The sequence below is a fragment of the Podarcis gaigeae genome, assembly GCF_964106915.1.
Source record: "Podarcis gaigeae genome assembly, chromosome: 4".
NCBI lineage: Eukaryota > Metazoa > Chordata > Lepidosauria > Squamata > Lacertidae > Podarcis > Podarcis gaigeae.
In genome coordinates, this window is record NC_139677.1 from 84,531,983 (window position 1) to 84,550,847 (window position 18,865).

At 40.5% G+C, this 18,865-nt stretch overlaps 1 protein-coding gene across 6 annotated transcripts in view; it reads right to left on the reverse strand.

Annotated features, from left to right (window-relative positions):
* RNF17 (ring finger protein 17) overlaps positions 1-18,865 on the reverse strand; it is a 54,003-nt gene that overhangs the window by 26,181 nt on the left and 8,957 nt on the right. For 3 of the 6 annotated variants that reach the window (XM_083735938.1, XM_083735936.1, XM_083735939.1), the window contains 11 exons: positions 18,560-18,615; positions 16,914-17,004; positions 15,731-15,811; positions 8,866-8,966; positions 7,853-8,024; positions 6,252-6,328; positions 5,177-5,251; positions 3,648-3,922; positions 3,046-3,201; positions 2,590-2,779; positions 160-331 (listed from right to left, as the gene is read on the reverse strand). In XM_083735938.1, coding sequence (XP_083592064.1) covers positions 160-331; positions 2,590-2,779; positions 3,046-3,201; positions 3,648-3,922; positions 5,177-5,251; positions 6,252-6,328; positions 7,853-8,024; positions 8,866-8,966; positions 15,731-15,811; positions 16,914-16,916 — 1,302 coding nt within the window. In that variant the 5' untranslated portion in view covers positions 16,917-17,004; positions 18,560-18,615. Of the gene's footprint in view, positions 1-159; positions 332-2,589; positions 2,780-3,045; positions 3,202-3,647; positions 3,923-5,176; positions 5,252-6,251; positions 6,329-7,852; positions 8,025-8,865; positions 8,967-15,730; positions 16,347-16,913; positions 17,005-18,559; positions 18,616-18,865 lie in introns of all 6 variants that reach the window. The other 3 variants (XR_014563546.1, XM_083735937.1, XM_083735940.1) reach the window with 2 other exon arrangements.

An 18,865-nucleotide genomic window follows, 5' to 3' on the forward strand; every position in this document is an offset into this window, starting at 1 on the left:
TTTATTGAGTACAATACAAGAATTACATCATTACGAAGGAAGGGAAAGCCATCTCAATCAGGAAAAGTCAGAATATGAACATTCAATTGTTTCTTAAAAAAAGGTATTATCTAACTTCTCTAAGAATGCAGAAGTCCAGACAATATAGTTCTTACTTACTGAATCTTTGGGAACAATGTCCTTCAGGGAGCACTGTAGTGCTAAATGATTTATACCACTAAGTTGTGCCTCTATATGTATGTCAGGTTTCTTCACAACCAAGCAAAAGTCTTCAGTCACTATATATTCCAGAGTGATATGTTCTGGATTAATGCCAATGTTATTTGGTACGCTTGATGGCAGAAAGAGAAGATAACAAATATTATTTCTCAATATAAGCTTGGAATAAAATGTGTCAACATCAACAGGCAGATTTTTTAAGTCTAAAAAGTTTTCTGTTTAAGAGATGCTTTACTGGGAACAACTGAACTGTATTATTCAAAAGAGATCATAAATGGCAAATCAGCAAAATATTTCCTATCTGCTCTAATTAAGATCGTTTTATAATAAGTTGTTTTAGAATCTACTCTGACAGTTAAATGGATCAGCTGATGGGACAGAGCTCTGTAATAACCCTCGAGATGTTCAGGAATTGAACCCAAGGTTTTCCATGTGCAAACTAATCAAGCTGTTGGGTGGCTCATACAACTGATAACCCCTAAGTTAAGACTACTTAAGTATGTTGTACGTGAAGTTAAAAACAATTTGGAAACGTCAGAACCAAGGGAAGCCAATGAACTCATCCTGGAGTCATTGGGGTGGAGATGGGGATTTGCAATTTTCTCTCATTACACACCAATGTAGTTCTGCATACATGTCCCCTAAACAAGCAGAAACCATGATATCATTTGTGCGTGGCAAACTGACAGGCATAGGACCACCCAATCTGGAATATGAACCGGGGCCTATGTGAAGAAGGCAGGAAAGGTCTATTTGTAAAATTCCCCTATACTTGGCGGCTTTATGGTGGTCTAGCCCTAGTTAAAATATTTTAATCAATAATTGGGTGGGGGATGAAGAACCGGATTCTATGCACAGACCCAGATTACATAATCCATCTACCATGAATGGATGTAGAAGAATCACATGTTCATGGAGGACCTACATGCAAAATTCACATCACCACATGCAGTTAAGAGAAAGCTAGCTTGTGATTTTTTTATATATTTAATGCCCGAACACTATTTGAATCACATCAGCAATTAACTGAGCAAATTATGCACTCTTATTGTTGTTCATTTCTGCCTTATAGAGATTGTTTTTACAGCAGGTTGTCTTGAAATTCTCCTGCACAAGGCAATGAACAAATGAAATGGGCTGGGCTGTCACCAATATGCTGATGACACTCAGCTCTATCTGCTGATGGATGGCCACACTGACTCGGCCCTGAACACACTGACCAGATGCTTGGAAGCTGTGGCTGGATGGTTTCGTGGGAGCCGATTGAAACTAAATCCTTCGAAGACAGAGGTCCTATGGCTAGGTCGGGATGGCATGGGGATGAGGGACCAACTCCCTACTCTTGCGGGGGCCCAATTAGTGCCATTGCCTTCCATTAAGAGTTTGGGTGTAATCCTTGACGCCTCCCTTTCCATGGAGGCGCAAGTTACAGCAACAGCCAAGGCGACATTTTTCCACCTTCGCCGCATCAAGCAGTTGGTCCCTTACCTTTCCCACCCCGACCTGGCCACAGTGATCCATGCGACGGTCATCTCCAGGCTTGACTACTGTAATTCGCTCTATGTGGGGCTGCCCTTGAAGCTGTCCCAGAAACTCCAGCGTGTACAGAATGCTGCAGCAAGGCTCCTCACATGGTCTCTGCCATGGGAGCATATTCACCCAGTGCTTTTCAAGCTGCACTGGCTCCCGGTGGAGTACAGGGTCAGATTTAAGGTGCTGCTTTTGACCTTTAAAGCCCTTCACGGCCTAGGACCCTCGTACCTACGGGACCGCCTCTCCTGGTATGCCCCACGGAGAGCCTCAAGGTCCATAAATAACAACACCCTAGTGGTCCCAGGCCCTAAGGAAGTTAGATTGGCTTCAACCAGAGCCAGGGCCTTTTCAACTCTGGCTCCGGCCTGGTGGAACGCTCTGCCTCATGAGACCAGGGCCCTGCAGGATCTGATTTCTTTCCGCAGGGCCTGTAAGACAGAGTTGTTCCGCCTGGCCTTTGGCTTGGAGCCAATTTGATTCCCTCCCTCTTTTTTCCCCTTTCTTTTCCTTCTCCTTCTGCGATGAGGCTACATTTTAATATTTTAATGTTCCATTACTTTAATGTTGTATTTTATTTTTGTTTTTAAGTTGTAATCATTCATCTTGTTTTTATTATTGCTTGTAAGCCGCTCTGAGCCCGGCCTTGGCTGGGGAGGGCGGGGTATAAATAAAAAATTATTATTATTATTATTATTATTATTATTATTATTATTATTATTATTGAGGCTTTAAACCCCCTCTCCTTTTCATCACTAGAAATTGGTGCACCTTATACATTGCCACTAGAAAGCAATATGGCAAAACCACTGTGTGGCAAATAAAGGCAAAAAAGCTTACCTTGAAATAATCAAAGCTTCAATATGCCCATAGTCCACAAGGAATATTTTCATCATTGCTATATCACAAATTTTGTACTTTGTTGGACCACGGGGCTTCAGCTCGTTTGTCTTCTGCAACGGCATCAGTTCAATGATTTTTCCACGACACCACATTCCATGTTCCTTGCTTTTAACATAGATTCTTGAACCTGAAATAAGTTTCAGTACACAATTTGTTGCAAAATATTCTCATTGAGAGGAACATTTGAGATTAGGCAATTTTTTGGTGGTATCCTCAAGAGACTGATTTCCAAATGAGTTCCTGGGTCCAAAATGACTGCAGACCTCTACTCTACAATATTAAAAGGTTACTTAGTAAAACCCACAATATATATCCCCCTCACTGGAATAAAAAAAGCAAAACTCTGAAATTATATAAACATTATTAGTCAAAAGATCTGAGAAGTGTTGTTACCTAGTTCCAAAATGTCACTAGGGTAGGACCTTTTATGATTGCAGAATTGCCTCAGAGTTTTTTCCAAACGAACAGCTGCTTTCTTCTGTGAAACTTTTCGAACGTAGAAGTGGCAAGGATTTAGAACACTGCTGACAAAAACTAATTCTGGAGCATCTGTGTGGTACACAGTGGGTAACAAAGGTAATGTAACAGTGAAGGAAGATCATAGGGAACATTTATGCACACTACTGAAAAACAACATTTTGAGACAGTACAAGTTAATAAGTTTGTATTTTTACAGAAAGGGTGACATGCACATTCTGAAATGATTTGGTGCTCATTTCTAAGAAATGATTTGAACACACCAATGAATGTGCAAACGTGCCTTTAAAATATGCTTCTTCACTTAATCGATCAGTACTTTATTAATGAAATCAATTATTTAATAACTGATTTCATTAATAAAGTATTGATTGATTGGTAGATTCCTTCTACCTGCAGCCTATGTAAGAAAAACAATGCATCAAGAGCAGGTTGCTATGTACTTGTAAGAATATTGTTTTAAAAACAAAGGGAATTAGCCACACAACTCTGGCAACCGGTTGGAAAGTTCTACTCACTTTCTTGATCATCTTCAATGATTTCTTCAATTATGACATCTGGAGTGGATGCTGTCTGAGGTAAAGCAGAAATCCATTTCTGAGTGAATGGAGGAGTCATTTCTTGGAGGTGGGTATAATTTCCTTCAAGACGTGCATCAGATTCTGGCGGAAGAGCAACTGTGCCAATGTCTTCAACAAGCGGTTCAAGGTTTACACTTATATGAGATGGAACATCAGTTCTGAATTCCTCTTCCATATTGCTCAGTTTTAGAAGGCTGCCTTCAAAACTGCACCTAGGTTGACAAATTGTTCAGAAAATATATCTTAAACAGTAGCCATCACTAACATGGAAGAGCAAACACTCGGTAGAAATAACAAAGTGCCTATAGGTTTTTACAGTTACAGTATGGGCTCGGTAGAAATAACAAAGTGCCTATAGGTTTTTACAGTACAATTTTACAGATATTTACAGTTTTGTTCATGAACCAGAATAATTTAAACTAGTTTTGCACGTGTTGAGACCTGAAACTACATCACCACCACCACCACCACCACCACTGAAATTAATAAAAATAATTAATAGTTTGGGTAGAATTTCAGGGTATACAATTACTGAATGAATCTGAATGAATGCTACTTCGTGTGCTGACTGCTCATTTTGTTGGTACTCAGAGGTTATTTGGATTCCGAGAGATATTTCTCATGATTAAAATGAATTTAAATTGGATGAAAAAATGTGATTTCCAGTATTCAGGGTTAAGTTAAAACACCCAAGATGAATACTGTTCCATGGATATTAAAAATACTTCGTTCCCAAAGTGTATTTTCAATATATTAATGGGACATTTTGGAAGTTTTATGCAGGGTAACTCACCACCCTGCTTGTCACATAAGAGAATGCAGCTGCTAGGATCAGAAAGAGGTTTTAATTTTCCAGATATTAGGTTATATCTTAAGATCTACTTGTTGGCATGTGTAAATTTCTATAGCCTGTTCCAGCTAGGATGTCTTCCCCACCACCACAGGGCTATCTACTACTAAATGACTAGTAAAAGGTATCATTTCGATTTGCTGTATATTATTACTTACTGTTGTTTTTTTAAAATGCATTGATATTACTTGCACACAACCTTGGAAAAACTGCATCCTAAAACATGGCGTATTAATAGTAAGCAAGTCCTAGGCTTTTAATTATTATTTTTGCACATTACATAGCAACTCAGCAATTTTTAAGTATAATTCATAACTACAAAACTCGTAAGGTTTTCCGCTAATATCCAAGCTATCAAAAATCCTATTCATTATCAGAACCTCAGAACTATTTGAGCATTATTCTCCAGTTTATTTCTGTATTGTTTCTAGGTATTTCTGTATTGTTTCTAGGTAAACTGCTTAGTTTCTACCCCAGCACATTTCCAAATAAAAAATATCCCGTGTTACTGAAGGACCAGATGACACACAATGATGAATGCTGAGAAAACTGATAAACCTGTAGGTCCCATTTTTTTTATATATAGGAAAACTAACACCACAACAGAAGTACTTACATGTTAGGTGTATCAGGAAAAAAATTGCCCAGGTTTTCTAACATGGGGGTAATCTTTTCAGAGTCCATGTGAAACCTGTTTTAGATATACAGGAAGTTCAATTGTTTGCAACCACAATAATTCATTCAGGACAACAGAAATTTTGTATCACCATAAATCTATTTACTACATTAATAGCAAAATTTTATGTTAATTTCTCAAGATCACAATCAGGTTTAAACTGCAAAAACCCACGATCAGAATTACTCCCAAAAAACAAAAACTCGCGATAACCACCACCATGTATGCCACAAGTAAATACAGCAATAAAAAGCATTAACAGTAAAAACCACCTAAGAAACCCGTTCTAAAAGCCTTCCCGGTTGGCTTTTAAAAAATGTTTTAAAGCATCCAGTGAAATGCCAAAATTGGCAGTGTTGTGGTGACTGCCAAGCGTATCTAGTGAGTCCTATTTTATAGATTAACTGACGCTACCGAGAATGACCTGCCCTGTGCATAAGTAGAACTTATTGCCTAAAAGGTGGAAATCTGATGGGATCATCTCTCCAAGCTCTCAGAGTCCAGGAGGGGGTATATAGGCGAAGGTTCTCTATAAGGCATGGTGGGTAACCTTTTTTTGGTTCAACCACAGACATTCACCTTTGGCCAAACCTCTGGGAGCTGCATGCCAGCAGTGGGTGTGGCCACCAGTGTATGTACATGTGCATGTGTGCGCATACAGAGACACTCCCACTCAGTTAATCTATGCATGTCAACTAACATGGGAGGGTGACCACCCATTTTCCAGTTATCAAGCCATCAATTTAAGGGCTGAGGAGGGGGCGATCTGCATGCTCACTGGGAGTTAATGAGAGTTGTAGTCCAAAACATTTCTAATGCACCAGGCTGATAGATCCCCCATATAGCATGCTGAACTCCAGACCTCCTGCAAAGGGTCGAGTGAAGTATATGCAACTCTTAATTTTATTTATCAGTTCTACAAATTCAGTATGGTTTTTTAAAGGTGCAGTATGGCGATATTTTTAAAGGTGCAGTAACTCTGCTATCCATACTAAGTAATTCTATGAATGCTTACCTTGGAAGTGCTCTTTTTTTCAGACGATCTAGTTTTAAGACTTCTTCCTCCAAAGTCATTTTTAAGTTGCAGAGAACCTAGAATAAGAACATCCTAATTTAGTTTACAGTAAAATATAGCAACTAATGGGAGCTGAACGTGGTCTTGAACACTGGAGAGTTAGTGTGAAGTTAGTGATGTCCCATTTGATTTCAAAGGAAACAATTTCAAAGGAAACAACAAGTCCTGGCTGGTGCACACATTGCTGCCCTAAAGATTTCAGAAAGGATGATTGTGGAAAGGCTGCAGAAGTAGCCGTTGCTCTGGTCAAGCATGACTTAGGAAAGGTGAAGGCAGATGCCAGGCCCAATATGCTGTAGAGAAATAAGTCTTGAACTGGCTAGGATGAACCTTGAAACTACAGTGGTACCTCGGTTTACGAACTTAATCCGTTCCTTTCGTCCGTTCTTAAACCAAATCCATTCTTAAACCGAGGCACGCTTTCCCTAATGAGGCCTCCTACCATCGGTGCTGTTTGTAGACGAAGGTAAAGTTCACAAACCAGAACACTACTTCCGGCTTTATGGAGTTCATAAACTGAATTGTTCGCAAACAGGGCTGTTCATAAATCGAGGTACCACTGTACGTCTTTGAGGACGTGGTGTAAAAGGGGGTGAATGCCTAAAATCTGTCTACAGTGGTACCTCTGGTTGCGTACTTAATTCGTTCCGGAGGTCCGTTCTTAACCTGAAACTGTTCTTAACCTGAAGCACCACTTTAGCTAATGGGGCCTCCTGCTGCTGCCGCGTGATTTCTGTTCTCTTCCTGAAGCAAAGTTCTTAACCCGAGGTACTATTTCTGGGTTAGTGGAGTCTGTAACCTGAAAAGTATGTAACCTGAAGCGTATGTAATCTGAGGTACCACTGTATATTTATTTTAAGTACTCTGTGCACATCCAGCTTCTGCCATGCCTTCTCAGAGGGATGGAAAGGGTTGGGACATAGCTCTTAAGATCTATGAAAATGTGCAGTGGCTTTAGCTATAAAGGAACCGAAAGAACCCTGAAAAACTAGCTGAGGCTACAGACCTAAATCAAATGATCCTACCTTGAATGCTTCTATCACACTAAACTACTGTGACTTTTCATCAAAAAGACAATGCTTTCCGTAAATAAACAATTCAGTAAAAATAAAAACCAAGCCAAAGAGGAAAAATCTTCTCATGACAGCTCTGACATGAGAAATTAAAGACTAATGAAGAAAGTTCATTATTTCCACTTGCTTAAAGACATGTTTTTGTTTTCAGTCAGCTATATGGAGACTTCACTGGCTTGCAAGTTACCACAATAAGCAAATGAGTTCAATTCCTCTGCTTAATTGAAAAAAAAAAAGCTAATGTAAAATGTTAGGCTACCAATAATGCTTGCAAACTCTGCAGTAGCTGCACTGTTATCATCTGGTTGTTGAAAATTGTGGTTGTATTACTGAGAACTGCTTTGAAAAGATATGTTTCCTGAAAATAGGATATAAAACTTTCAAATAGATAAGTAAATACATACATACATACATACATACATACCCAGAAGTAAAGTTAAGGAATCAAATGATTTAATAATAAGTTACCTGATTTAAATTATGGTAAGGCTTTAAGGAATGGGTTGATTTAATCTCCCTTGCCATTTTTATGGCTCCATCCAAACTGTTTATTTTCTGCATAACCGATAACTGAACACTATGTATATCAGTTATATAGTAACTGGTGTTCATTATCAGTTCTGTCTCCAGTTTCCTTTTCCTAATTGAATACAAAGAAAATCAGACCTCAGAAAAAGTTGATCACATTACAAATAATAACTCTGAATAGTAAACTATACAAAACAAACATACAGTACTCATGTTAAAAATAAGGTTTTGGTGATAATATTAAAATTACAAACTACAGAAAATGCCAGATTTATATTTACTGGGTGATAACCAGCTAAGAAATACTCAAGAGTAGATCCACTACAATGAGTGCACTCAACGGATTTCTTGAGTATGATTAATGCTGGATAGCTATCACCTATTGTCCTCATAACAAGCAACTGACTGATACTGCGTATACCACACGAAAATGCATCCTTAACAGCCAGCTCTTCATGCTGAACGCATTCTAAATGCTCAAGGGCACAAGACGTGCAAGATGCAAGCATCCATAGCACTCCAAACAACAACCAACTACTGTAGTAAGAAATGAAACTAAAAATCATAGGGAAGAGAGAGGTGCAAGAGGAGGAAAATCAGAAGGTGGATGTTTTGAAATATTCTTGTTTTGAATATGCAACTGCCTTTTAATTCATATGGGCATACAGAAAAGTATTGCACTAAAGGACAATTACAGCAAAGGCAAAAATCTACCCTGAAACTTGATGGTCAGGTCTTTGCCGATAGCAACTCCATGGTAGGGTAAACAATGGATCTGAGCTCACAGATTCCTTATGTCCTTCCAGGACTCCTGCTACATATTGTCCCTCCCACATCACAGAAGCAGGCATTTTGCTAAACATTTTGCCACACAGAAATCTGCATTATTATAGTTATGTAATACTTTTCAGATAAATTATTAACATCAAAGCAAAAGCTTTAAAACGGGTTACCTTGAATTTACGGAAGCAATAATATCTGAAAACGTGTCATTAATAACACCTGCAATCTTGCTTTCTTCTTCTTTTGCTTCGGTGATCAAATCCTCAAGCATCTTTTTCATTGGGGGGGGGGGGTGACAAAACAACAACCTGTAATTCTGTATGTGCTCTATAGCCAGCATAACTAGATTTACAAATAATAAAAGCAGCATATAACTTTCAGGAACAACCTCCCCCCTTTTCTCTCACATGGTGGCAGTAGTTGAGAAGTAGTGATGTACAAGAATACAAGGTTGAGGTTTATATTTTATAATGGCTACATGGAGGATACGTAACATATAAGGTTGAGCAAATAATTATTAGTACCCAATTGTTTAAAGGTACTCCAGCACCTTTTAAGTATTCCTTCATCACTGGACAACACACAAAAACATCAGTTAATGGTGCACAATGCAGTAGAAATTATTAATGTTATGAAATGATTTCTATTCTGCCTGTGGATTCAGGAATCAGCAAGGCTGCTCACAGTATTATATAAGTCACAATACAACTGGTAAAAAATGATCAGGACTACAGTACAGTCACAGTTAATACAATGCTGAAGACAAAATCTCTTTTCAGAACAGCCCTATATTGGAAAAGCAAAGAAGCAAGACAAACTTCCTTAGGGAGGAAGGTCCAAAGTTTGGAGCTACCTCTGAGAAAGTCCAATCCCATTTTTTTTATGGCTAGTGCATCCGAGACTTCAATGGAAGATGATGATATGCAGGTCTGTTCAAACGGGAAGACGAAAAAGGAGCAATGCAGCAGCGAACAGCAGCTGCAGCTGGCTGGAAAGCCAAAGAGGATGTTGATGTTTGTGACTGTTACCGTGGGAAGAAAGGGGCAGTCCATTCACTGTACTGAGAACCGGATGTTAAGCTCAGTGTGACATCTGACCTGTACTGGAAGTACATGGGTGGAGTCTAATCTCTCTCTGCTGTTGATGTTAAGAGAGTGCAGACATGTTTCTCTGTACTGCTGCAAAAGACAGAAATAAAGGCATGTAAATATATTTCTGTCTGTCTCTTTCCCCTCCCTGGGGATAGCAGGGAGGAGAGGGAAGGAGTGGTGTGTTCTTCTCACGTTTGCGGAGGATCGCCGATAAGAGACCTCGCCTGTATCCTGCCGGGAGTCGCAGACGGGGAGGTCAGCAAGGAAATCAGCCGGGTGCCTGGAGAGTGGCACATTCCTCTGACAAGGCTTGATTTCAACATCTGGTAGCAGAACCGGTGGTTTTTTAGATCCATGGAATTCTGCAAAAGGAGGTTGATGGATCATTCTTCATCCTCTGCACCAAGAGATAGAAGATAACGTCTGCGTGCAGCCAGAAGCTGAACAGATGAGGTGACTGCCAAGCAACGGAGCCCCAAGGTATGAAAAATTTCGGGCTAAAAGTGTGAACGCAGATTGATTTGTTCTCTGGTTCACGGAAGCTGCGTTTGGAAAAAACAGCTCTGAGAGAGAAGGCTTGCATTCCAGGAATTTTTGTGGTTGATAAGGTTTCCTGTTCAAAGAAAGGAATGCACTGTTGCTAAGCAACGACCGTCAGTAGTGGAAAACTACTGAAAAAGGGGCTGGACTGTGAGGCTGGGCCTGAGAGAGGCGGAAAAACAACGGATTGTTTTGGCTACAATCTCACGAGCTCTTGGAGGGGATTTTCCATAGCAGCCAGGTGCCAAGAGCGTAAACAGCCAGCTATTGGATTTTAGCAGGCTTGAGAGTGAGAGATGAGGCTTGGATTCAAAATGGATGCCAAGAAGGGGGGAGGCTTGCCTTATCTATCTCCCCTGCCTAGAGACAGTTATTCATCATGGTCTGGATGGATGACTACCCCAGAAGGGGTGAGCCAAGATGATGCTGGTCAAGTTCCTAAGAGCTCATCGAAAGCTGAGGAAAGCTTTGACCCCAGATGGGGGAGTGAAGGAACTGTTGCTGTTGCTGTGCCTGTACAAGCTGCAATGGATGTTGCTGACAGGGGGAGGGAGGAACGGAGTTCAAATTCCCCCACTGATGTTGCTACTGGAGAGAATGCTGTAGCTTTGAACGTTGTCCGATGTTACAATTGTGGACAGTCTGGGCATCTTCAGCGGAACTGTAAGAAGTCACGTCAGCAAAAAGGAGCCAAGGGGGGCTCTGCAAAGCCTGAGGCGTCAGGCAGAAGAAATACAAAGTCGCAGGTGAAACCTGCGATGGCTTTGATGTCGCTAAAAGCCACACCAGAAGTGGAGAACTCTTTTGTTCTAGACACTGGAGCCACGGTTCACATGTCCCCACACAGAGAACTGTTTTCGACATTTAAGAAGCAAAGCTTCACTGTGCAGCAAGCCAACGGACAGGAGCTGTAAGCGACCGGGATTGCGACTGTGTATCTTGAGAGTCTGAACATGACTATAAACAATGTGTACTTGGTTCCAGAATTGAAGTTCAATCTGCTGAGTGTTTCGCAGATTGCTAAGAAAGGACTAAAACTGTCCTATGATGCTGAGAGCTGCAAGATCTTCAAAGATGGAGAGTTGTATTTTTCTGCCAGAGAGAAAGATGGACCGTATTTGTTGACTTTTGATCAAAGTGATTACATGAAATGTAATTCTTCTGATTCTAACATGATCTCTCTTGCAGGTGTGACCAAGAAGGACGCCAGGCAGGTGACCACAAGAGTCGACAAGGCATTTCAGCGGGTGTATGCTGATGTGATTGGTCCTCTAGCACCATCTAGAGGCAATGAAAGATTTTACCTTGTGTGTGTGGATTGTTTCTCAAATTTTGTTTGGATTTATGTGTTACAGAAACCACAAGAAGCCTTAGAAAGGTTTAAAGAGTTTTGTGACAAGGTTAAAAATATGCATGATGCTAACATTGATTGTCTTTTCACAGATGAGAAGCCAATTTTTCTTTTACAGGATTTTCAGGAGTTCCTGCAGAAGAAAGGGATAAGGCACAAGGTTGCTGTTTCAGCGGAAGCGTGGAACAGGGGTGTCTGTGTAAGGGTGAACAAAGAATTGCAAAAGGGGATGCGAGCGCAATTGCTTAGTTCACATCTGCCACATGAGTTCTGGGCGGAGTCGCTAATGTCATTGTTATACATGGTTGAGAAAGGTTTCAAAAGAGTTGGGAAGTTCTCCTTTTGAGAAACTGTTCCATAGAAAACCTTCTGTTGCCCATTTCAAGGTTTTTGGGTCTCATGTGAGGACAGAAGCTCCAGGTGGAGTAAAGAATGCCAGAGGCATTTTTGTGGGATATGAAAAGGGTCTCTACAGAGTATTTTTTTCTGAATCTGGTCAGGTGATTCTCACAAAATTTCTAGAGTGTGCTCCTGAACAGGAGAGAGTAATCGTTCACACATTTCCCACAGGGGACGATTCAGATGATGATGATGATTTTATTGATTACAGTGGTACTGATGATGACAGTAGTAGCTCAAAGAGCTCAGTTGACACAGTCATTGAGAGGAAATCTCACAAAATGGCTAGACCTTCACAGGCGGAGGACGAACCACTGTTTACAATTGGTACTGGTTCTCCAAAGAGTCCGGAGACTGAACCAGTGAGCAGAGAAGATCAGCACCTCATACGTAGGTCTGAGAGAGTCACGAAGGGTGTACCACCCAAGAGGTATTCAAAAGAGTTTGCCAACTTAGCTGTTGCATGTGTTGCTGTTGTACACAACCGAGGACAGGTGGAAGCTGTGTCTATGTCAGAGACAAAGACACAACAGAGAGTTGCTAGCCAAGGTAATGCAGATGCACTCATTCCTTGGAAGTCACACAACCAGAGAGGTACACTGGGGAAACCAGTGGCGGGTAGTTCCAAGGGTGGAACTGAAACAGGGGAATGTTATATGTATAACAACTGTTTCTCTGGATCACGCTTTGCTCGCAGCACGCATTGATTCTTTTGGGGGAGTATGTTACGAAAAAGGAGCAATGCAGCAGCGAGCAGCAGCTGCAGCTGGCTGGAAAGCCAAACAGGATGTTGATGTTTGTGACTGTTACCGTGGGAAGAAAGGGGCAGTCCATTCACTGTACTGAGCACCGGATGTTAGCTCAGTGTGACATCTGACCTGTACTGGAAGTACATGGGTGGAGTCTAATCTCTCTCTGCTGTTGATGTTAAGAGAGTGCAGACATGTTTCTCTGTACTGCTGCAAAAGACAGAAATAAAGGCATGTAAATATATTTCTGTCTGTCTCTTTCCCCTCCCTGGGGATAGCAGGGAGGAGAGGGAAGGAGTGGTGTGTTCTTCTCACGTTTGAGGAGGATCGCCGATAAGAGACCTCGCCTGTATCCTGCCGGGAGTCACAGACGGGGAGGTCAACAAGGAAATCAGCCGGGTGCCTGGAGAGTGGCACATTCCTCTGACAAGGCTTGATTTCAACAAGTACTACCTTGTTTTTGTTTTTATTTTATATATTGTGATATTTCCTGTGAACCGCCCTAAGACCTTTGTGTATAGGGCAGTATATAAATTAAATAAATAAAGTATTGCAGACTCAGACAGTTTATGGGTTATGGTTGGGAAACTCAGGCCCGGGGACTGAATATGGCCCCCATGCCCCTCTATCTGGCCCTTGGAACTATCCCATGAACCCTGATTCTGTCTGGCTGGAATGTGCCCTCGCTTGTCTGAATGGAGGCTAGAGAAGGGTGTGGGAACACTGCTGCGCAAAAGTAAAATTTAATTGTTTAGCCTACTTTTTGTTTAGCCTAATTTAATTGTTTAGCCTACCCATCACTAGTATGGGGCCCTCAGTATGCTGCCCAGAAGGGAAACACTGCATAGGATGGTTTCAACCTTTAAAATGAACACAAAACCCCTCAACACAGTGTAATTGTTAAAGCAGTCTTCCTTATTTAACACCCTGGCAAGTGGCACTGTGCACCATGTTTCCAGCTTCCATCTATACATTTGTGTTTAAAGCCCTAAAATGACTTAGGATCCAAATATCTGAAAGACCACCTCCATCCCTGAAGACTCTCTAGGTAGTTAGTTCCACCACCCACAGGAGTGCAGGAAATGAGGGCCCTTTATCTATAGCAACCCATAAACTGGGAAACTTCCACCCCATAGAGGTGCATCAGACATCTTTGTTGCATAGCTATACTGAAGGCCCACCTCTCCCTGGCATTTGACAATTAAGGTGTTTATTTTGTGGGGCCCAATCTCTTTCCCTGAATCTGTACTATTGCAACCATTTTATTTGCATTAATAATTGTATACTATATTGTTGTAGCTGGCCCTGGAACCTTATGGTAAAGAGCAGGCAGAAAATATTAATACAGTGGTGCCTCGCAAGACGAAATTAATCCGTTCCGTGAGGCTCTTCGTATAGCGGTTTTTTCGTCTTGCGAAGCAAGCCCATTAGCGGCTTAGCGCTATTAGCGGTTTAGCGGTTTTTAGCGGCTTATCAGCTTAGCGGATCAGCTGATAAGCGGCTTAGCTGCTTAGAAAAAGGGGGGAGGGGAAAAAACCCGCAGGAACTCGCAAGACATTTTCGTCTTGCGAAGCAAGCCCATAGGGAAATTCGTTTTGCGATGCGCCTCCAAAACGTAAAACCCTTTTGACTAGCGGGTTTTCACTCTTGCGAGGCACCACTGTACATAATTTAGAACTAATGTGGATGTTACTAGGGTATAAATTATTGTGGCTGCAGTCTTCTCTAGAAAAACACAAAGCTGCTAAGCCCGTCTAAAATGGTAAAATACACTCTTCACAACCGTCTCTTCCTGAACATCAAGATTCAGCCTGAAGCCCAAGACTACAATACAGAGTCCTATGGGTATATGCAACTCTGTTCCAATATATGCTGCATCTCTATCCTGCTTCAGACTAATTCTCAACAGTACTTCCATCCTGTTTGCATTAAGGTTCAATTTTATTCACCCTCATCCAGTCAATCGCAAATGCTGTCCCAGAATTTCCCCAGGCTCCCAATGATAGAGTAGACATAGAACTATCATCAGCATACTGTTGACATCGCATTCCAGATTTTTGGATGACCTCTGCAGTGGTTTCATACAGATACCTTAGGCTTGCCACTGCAAGCTCCAAACACCACCTTCTGAGAGCTACCCTTCAAAAAGGACCAGGACCAAATGCAGTACAATGCCTCCCCTCCCAGCTAGTAGATCCAGGAGGATGCTATGATGGATGGGATCAAAAGCCAGTTGGCTATTTGCAGTATGGTAACACTGCAGAGAGCTTGCTGGGGAGACCATGCATTAAAAAGGGACTCAAATATAACTTAGAGGTGGTTTTAATAACAAAAACAAAAAACTCCTTTTACACTAAATACATCAACAAACAAACATGACCCAACCACCAACCCATCCCCCAGGGTAATGGGAGAGCTAGGTGCTGCTCCTTATATACTATACCCAATTGCTGACACAGCTTAATCAAATACAACTCAGCAGCACCTGCTATGTTTCACAGCTGTAAAGCTGGGTCTCGTTATTTTGCTCTGGCCCTTGCTCTGGCCCCTTAAAGACATACACATCGGGTGGAACAATGATGAACCTTTACATTTAAAGAAACCATTCAACAGGAGAGCCACAGGGACCCACTCTCATTGCTCATTTCAAAGCATTTTTAGTAATAATCCGAAGATCTCTGGGGGGTTTCAGGGCAACCAATGAAGTTGTTTCAAAACCAGAAAGAAGCCAGGGTGAAGATCTAAAATAACTGGTATCCTCCAAAAGCACCTGAAGCTGAGCTGACATTAAATTTTATAGCACCTAGCTTAAGTATTGTTAGAGAAAGAATTTCTGGGAACAGACATCAGTATAAACTAAAATCTGAAATAGTTCAAACCAAGACACAGAATTCTCTTGGCCTACCTCCTCTGCACTCTTTAACCACTCAAGATTGTTTTTAGCTACTTCCAAAGCTTTCTCTATCTCTTGTAGAATTTTGCTATTCTGGGGAAAATAAAAGGATAACAATAAAATTAGCAGAGAGGTGCTTTAAACAAAGGCCCTCGTAGCATTGTAATTCAATTAATTTTGATTATCTTTTTTAAAAAATGCATGTGTATGTTGTTTTCAATAAGTAGCAGACAGGGTTTTTAAAAATAAAACCGGGGTATCTCAAAAGAGTAGAAATCAAGAATCCATACCCTCAGGCTAGATAAGCATTTAATAATGTGGTATAATCACTACAAGGTTATCTCTTTAACAGTTCATATTTCATTCTTCTTTTAAAAAAAACCCTAACACCCTGTAAGCTTTCCACACAATTGATTTTTCATTCATGAATGCAGAGTTGTTAATCACTTCTTTCAAAAAATCCAGACATATTTCTGAAGAGATGCCAAGACTATGAAACTCTCTCATCTAAGGCAGCTGTTTCATAGTCTTGGCATCTTTTGTTCAGGAGTATTTTGCTCCTTTAGCCATTTAATTCTTTGAAGGTTCTGCTCTCTTCTCCACTGTTGGGAGCTGATATCTCAGTTCACTACAACCAACCGACAATCACCAAACAACAAGTTAAAACAGGACAGTGAGCTGCCCCAAATCTAGTGACAGTAATATAAATATTAAATGTAGGTGTTTATCTCAGGAGAATGAGAAATCTTCTCAAGGTGACATATTTTAACCCAGAACACATTATGGAGTACAATGGGTTTGAATAATCATTGATCTCCACTTATGTAAACGGCTAAAAAAGACAATGTAATGTCTTCTACAAATGCTACAACACATTTGGGGGGCAAGAATCAGAGAAGGCTGTCACACTGCAAAATAAATTCTTGGAAGTGTCACCAATAGTGGCGAACATTAAATGACCAAAATTGATGGAGAAAAATATCAGTGTCCGGTCTCTTAATTCTCTAGCCCCCAGTGATTTCCTAAAAAGGCATCACTTTGTTGCTGTGCTTTTTACCAGCAGTCCAACAACACAGAAGTTTAGCAAATATTTCTTCAACTCACACAATGTCATTGTCACTAGTCCAATTTAGTTACACTTAATTTGAAACACTTTACTAAGCAGACACAAAACCGAGTAAAATCGTTTACATACCATATCTGCTGTAGATGGTTCTGATCTTAGATAGTGAGCTGGAGTCCAGTGAGGAGAGTTAATCGGCTGATTGATGCTTTGAGTATTAAACCTAAAAATCAAATTGTTATATTACTTAACAAAAATAATACCTTCAATAACACATGCTCTTCCGACTTCCAGGGGAGGAACACAGTGAATTACACGTCTTTTGTCGGCACGTTGCCGACAGATAAATTATGTGGCAATTGATGATAGCCAGACATCAATCTTGGCTATTGAATTCAGTCTGGAAAAAAGTGTTTACAGGGGATTAACCTCTGGTGCTCTGAAAAAGCCATTTTCTGCATCAAGAGAACAGGAAGCTGTCAGCTCCTGAGAACCCTGATGGGGTTAAGTGACTTTTAAGCAGAGGAATCAGCATCTTGCCCAAAAGCCTTGTAAGAGCCCTGATGGGCATTGGATCTGCAAATGTCTCCCTTAATCATTTCTAAGTGGTACCTCTTAGAGGTACCTCTGGTTACGTACTTAATTTGTTCCGGAGGTCTGTTCTTAACCTGAAACTGTTCTTAACCTGAAGGACCATTTTAGCTAATGGGGCCTCCCGCTGCTGCTGTGCCACCGCCGCGCGATTTCTGTTCTCATCCTGAAGCAAAGTTAATAACCTGAGGTAATATTTCTGGGTTAGCGGAGTCTGTAATCTGAAGCATATGTAACCCGAGGCACAACTGTAATTTATAACGGTCCTTTTTTCCTTTCTTTGCTTTTCGCTCCTTTTTTTTCGTCTCTTTCTTTTGTGTCCTCTGCTCTGGGCCATTATTGGTCCAAGGATTATACAAACATGAGGGTGGTGGGTGGATGGATGGACTGAGTGAGAGGCAGGGAAGAGACGACCTCCCAGAGGGAGAGAAAAAAGGAAAGCTCCCAGGTGAGAGGTGGGCAGGTTCACTACTTTCTGTGTGAGACAAGGGTTAAGAGCTACCTTTGAGGACACTTTATTTTCTTTTTTCTTTCTGTTTTTGTTTATAATTAGACTGGTTTATTTTATCTTACTGTATCATGAAAAAGCTTTAATAAAATCTTATTGGGGGGAGGACACATGCTCTTCTGAAATATTCTTTTTTGTTGTTATTTTAATAATGTATAAATGTTTTTTAAATGTTTTAAACTTTTCTTATAATTTTAAGGTTTCTTGTAAACTTAGGAATTTTGCTGCAATGTAAATAAATTTTGTAAAATAACTAATAACCTTTTACTGTCACCTCAAACTTTTTTCTTTTTAAACAAGACCAAGCTATTTACCCTCACATTTTTAAAGACAGACTACACAACTACAATCCTGGTGAAAGCCCAAAAATGTAAAATGAGTTGATTGGACTTTTATAGGGAGTCAAGAAAAAACTTTGGCAGAATGAATAAGTTGCAGCAGCCTAAAATGTCATTTTCTTAGTTTCTTTGGCACACAGAATCCAGCAGCACTGAATATTAAATATTTCACCAATTGAACAAAATCCTAACGGATTTCCTTGTAAACAAGAGCATTTTAAGAGCCAAATGGTGAAATAAAAAAATGTTTACTAAAAAAGCTATTATTAAAGTTTAAATGTTTCAGCCCCACATGCCAACTCCCCCTTCGCTTCCAGTCATCAAAACACCCTCAGATTTACCTTTTATATTTTTGCAGACTCCTAAGACGGACTTTTTGTTCAAAATCTAAGGTCACCTACAAGAAAGGAATGGAAAAGTTCATAGTACTCATATCAATACTTCATAGTACAATTTTCAATACAGTACTCAACACTATTGGATCCAATATTTCTTAGATTGCTGCTTATATTTTTATTTCTGTTCCAGGTCAGCAACAGAACATGAAAGGAGACAGTAGAGACAACATGAGAACTGACAATGTCCTACCCATGTACTCTTAAGCTATTCTCCGACAAAATATTTGGCTGCAGGTTTAATTTTGTTAG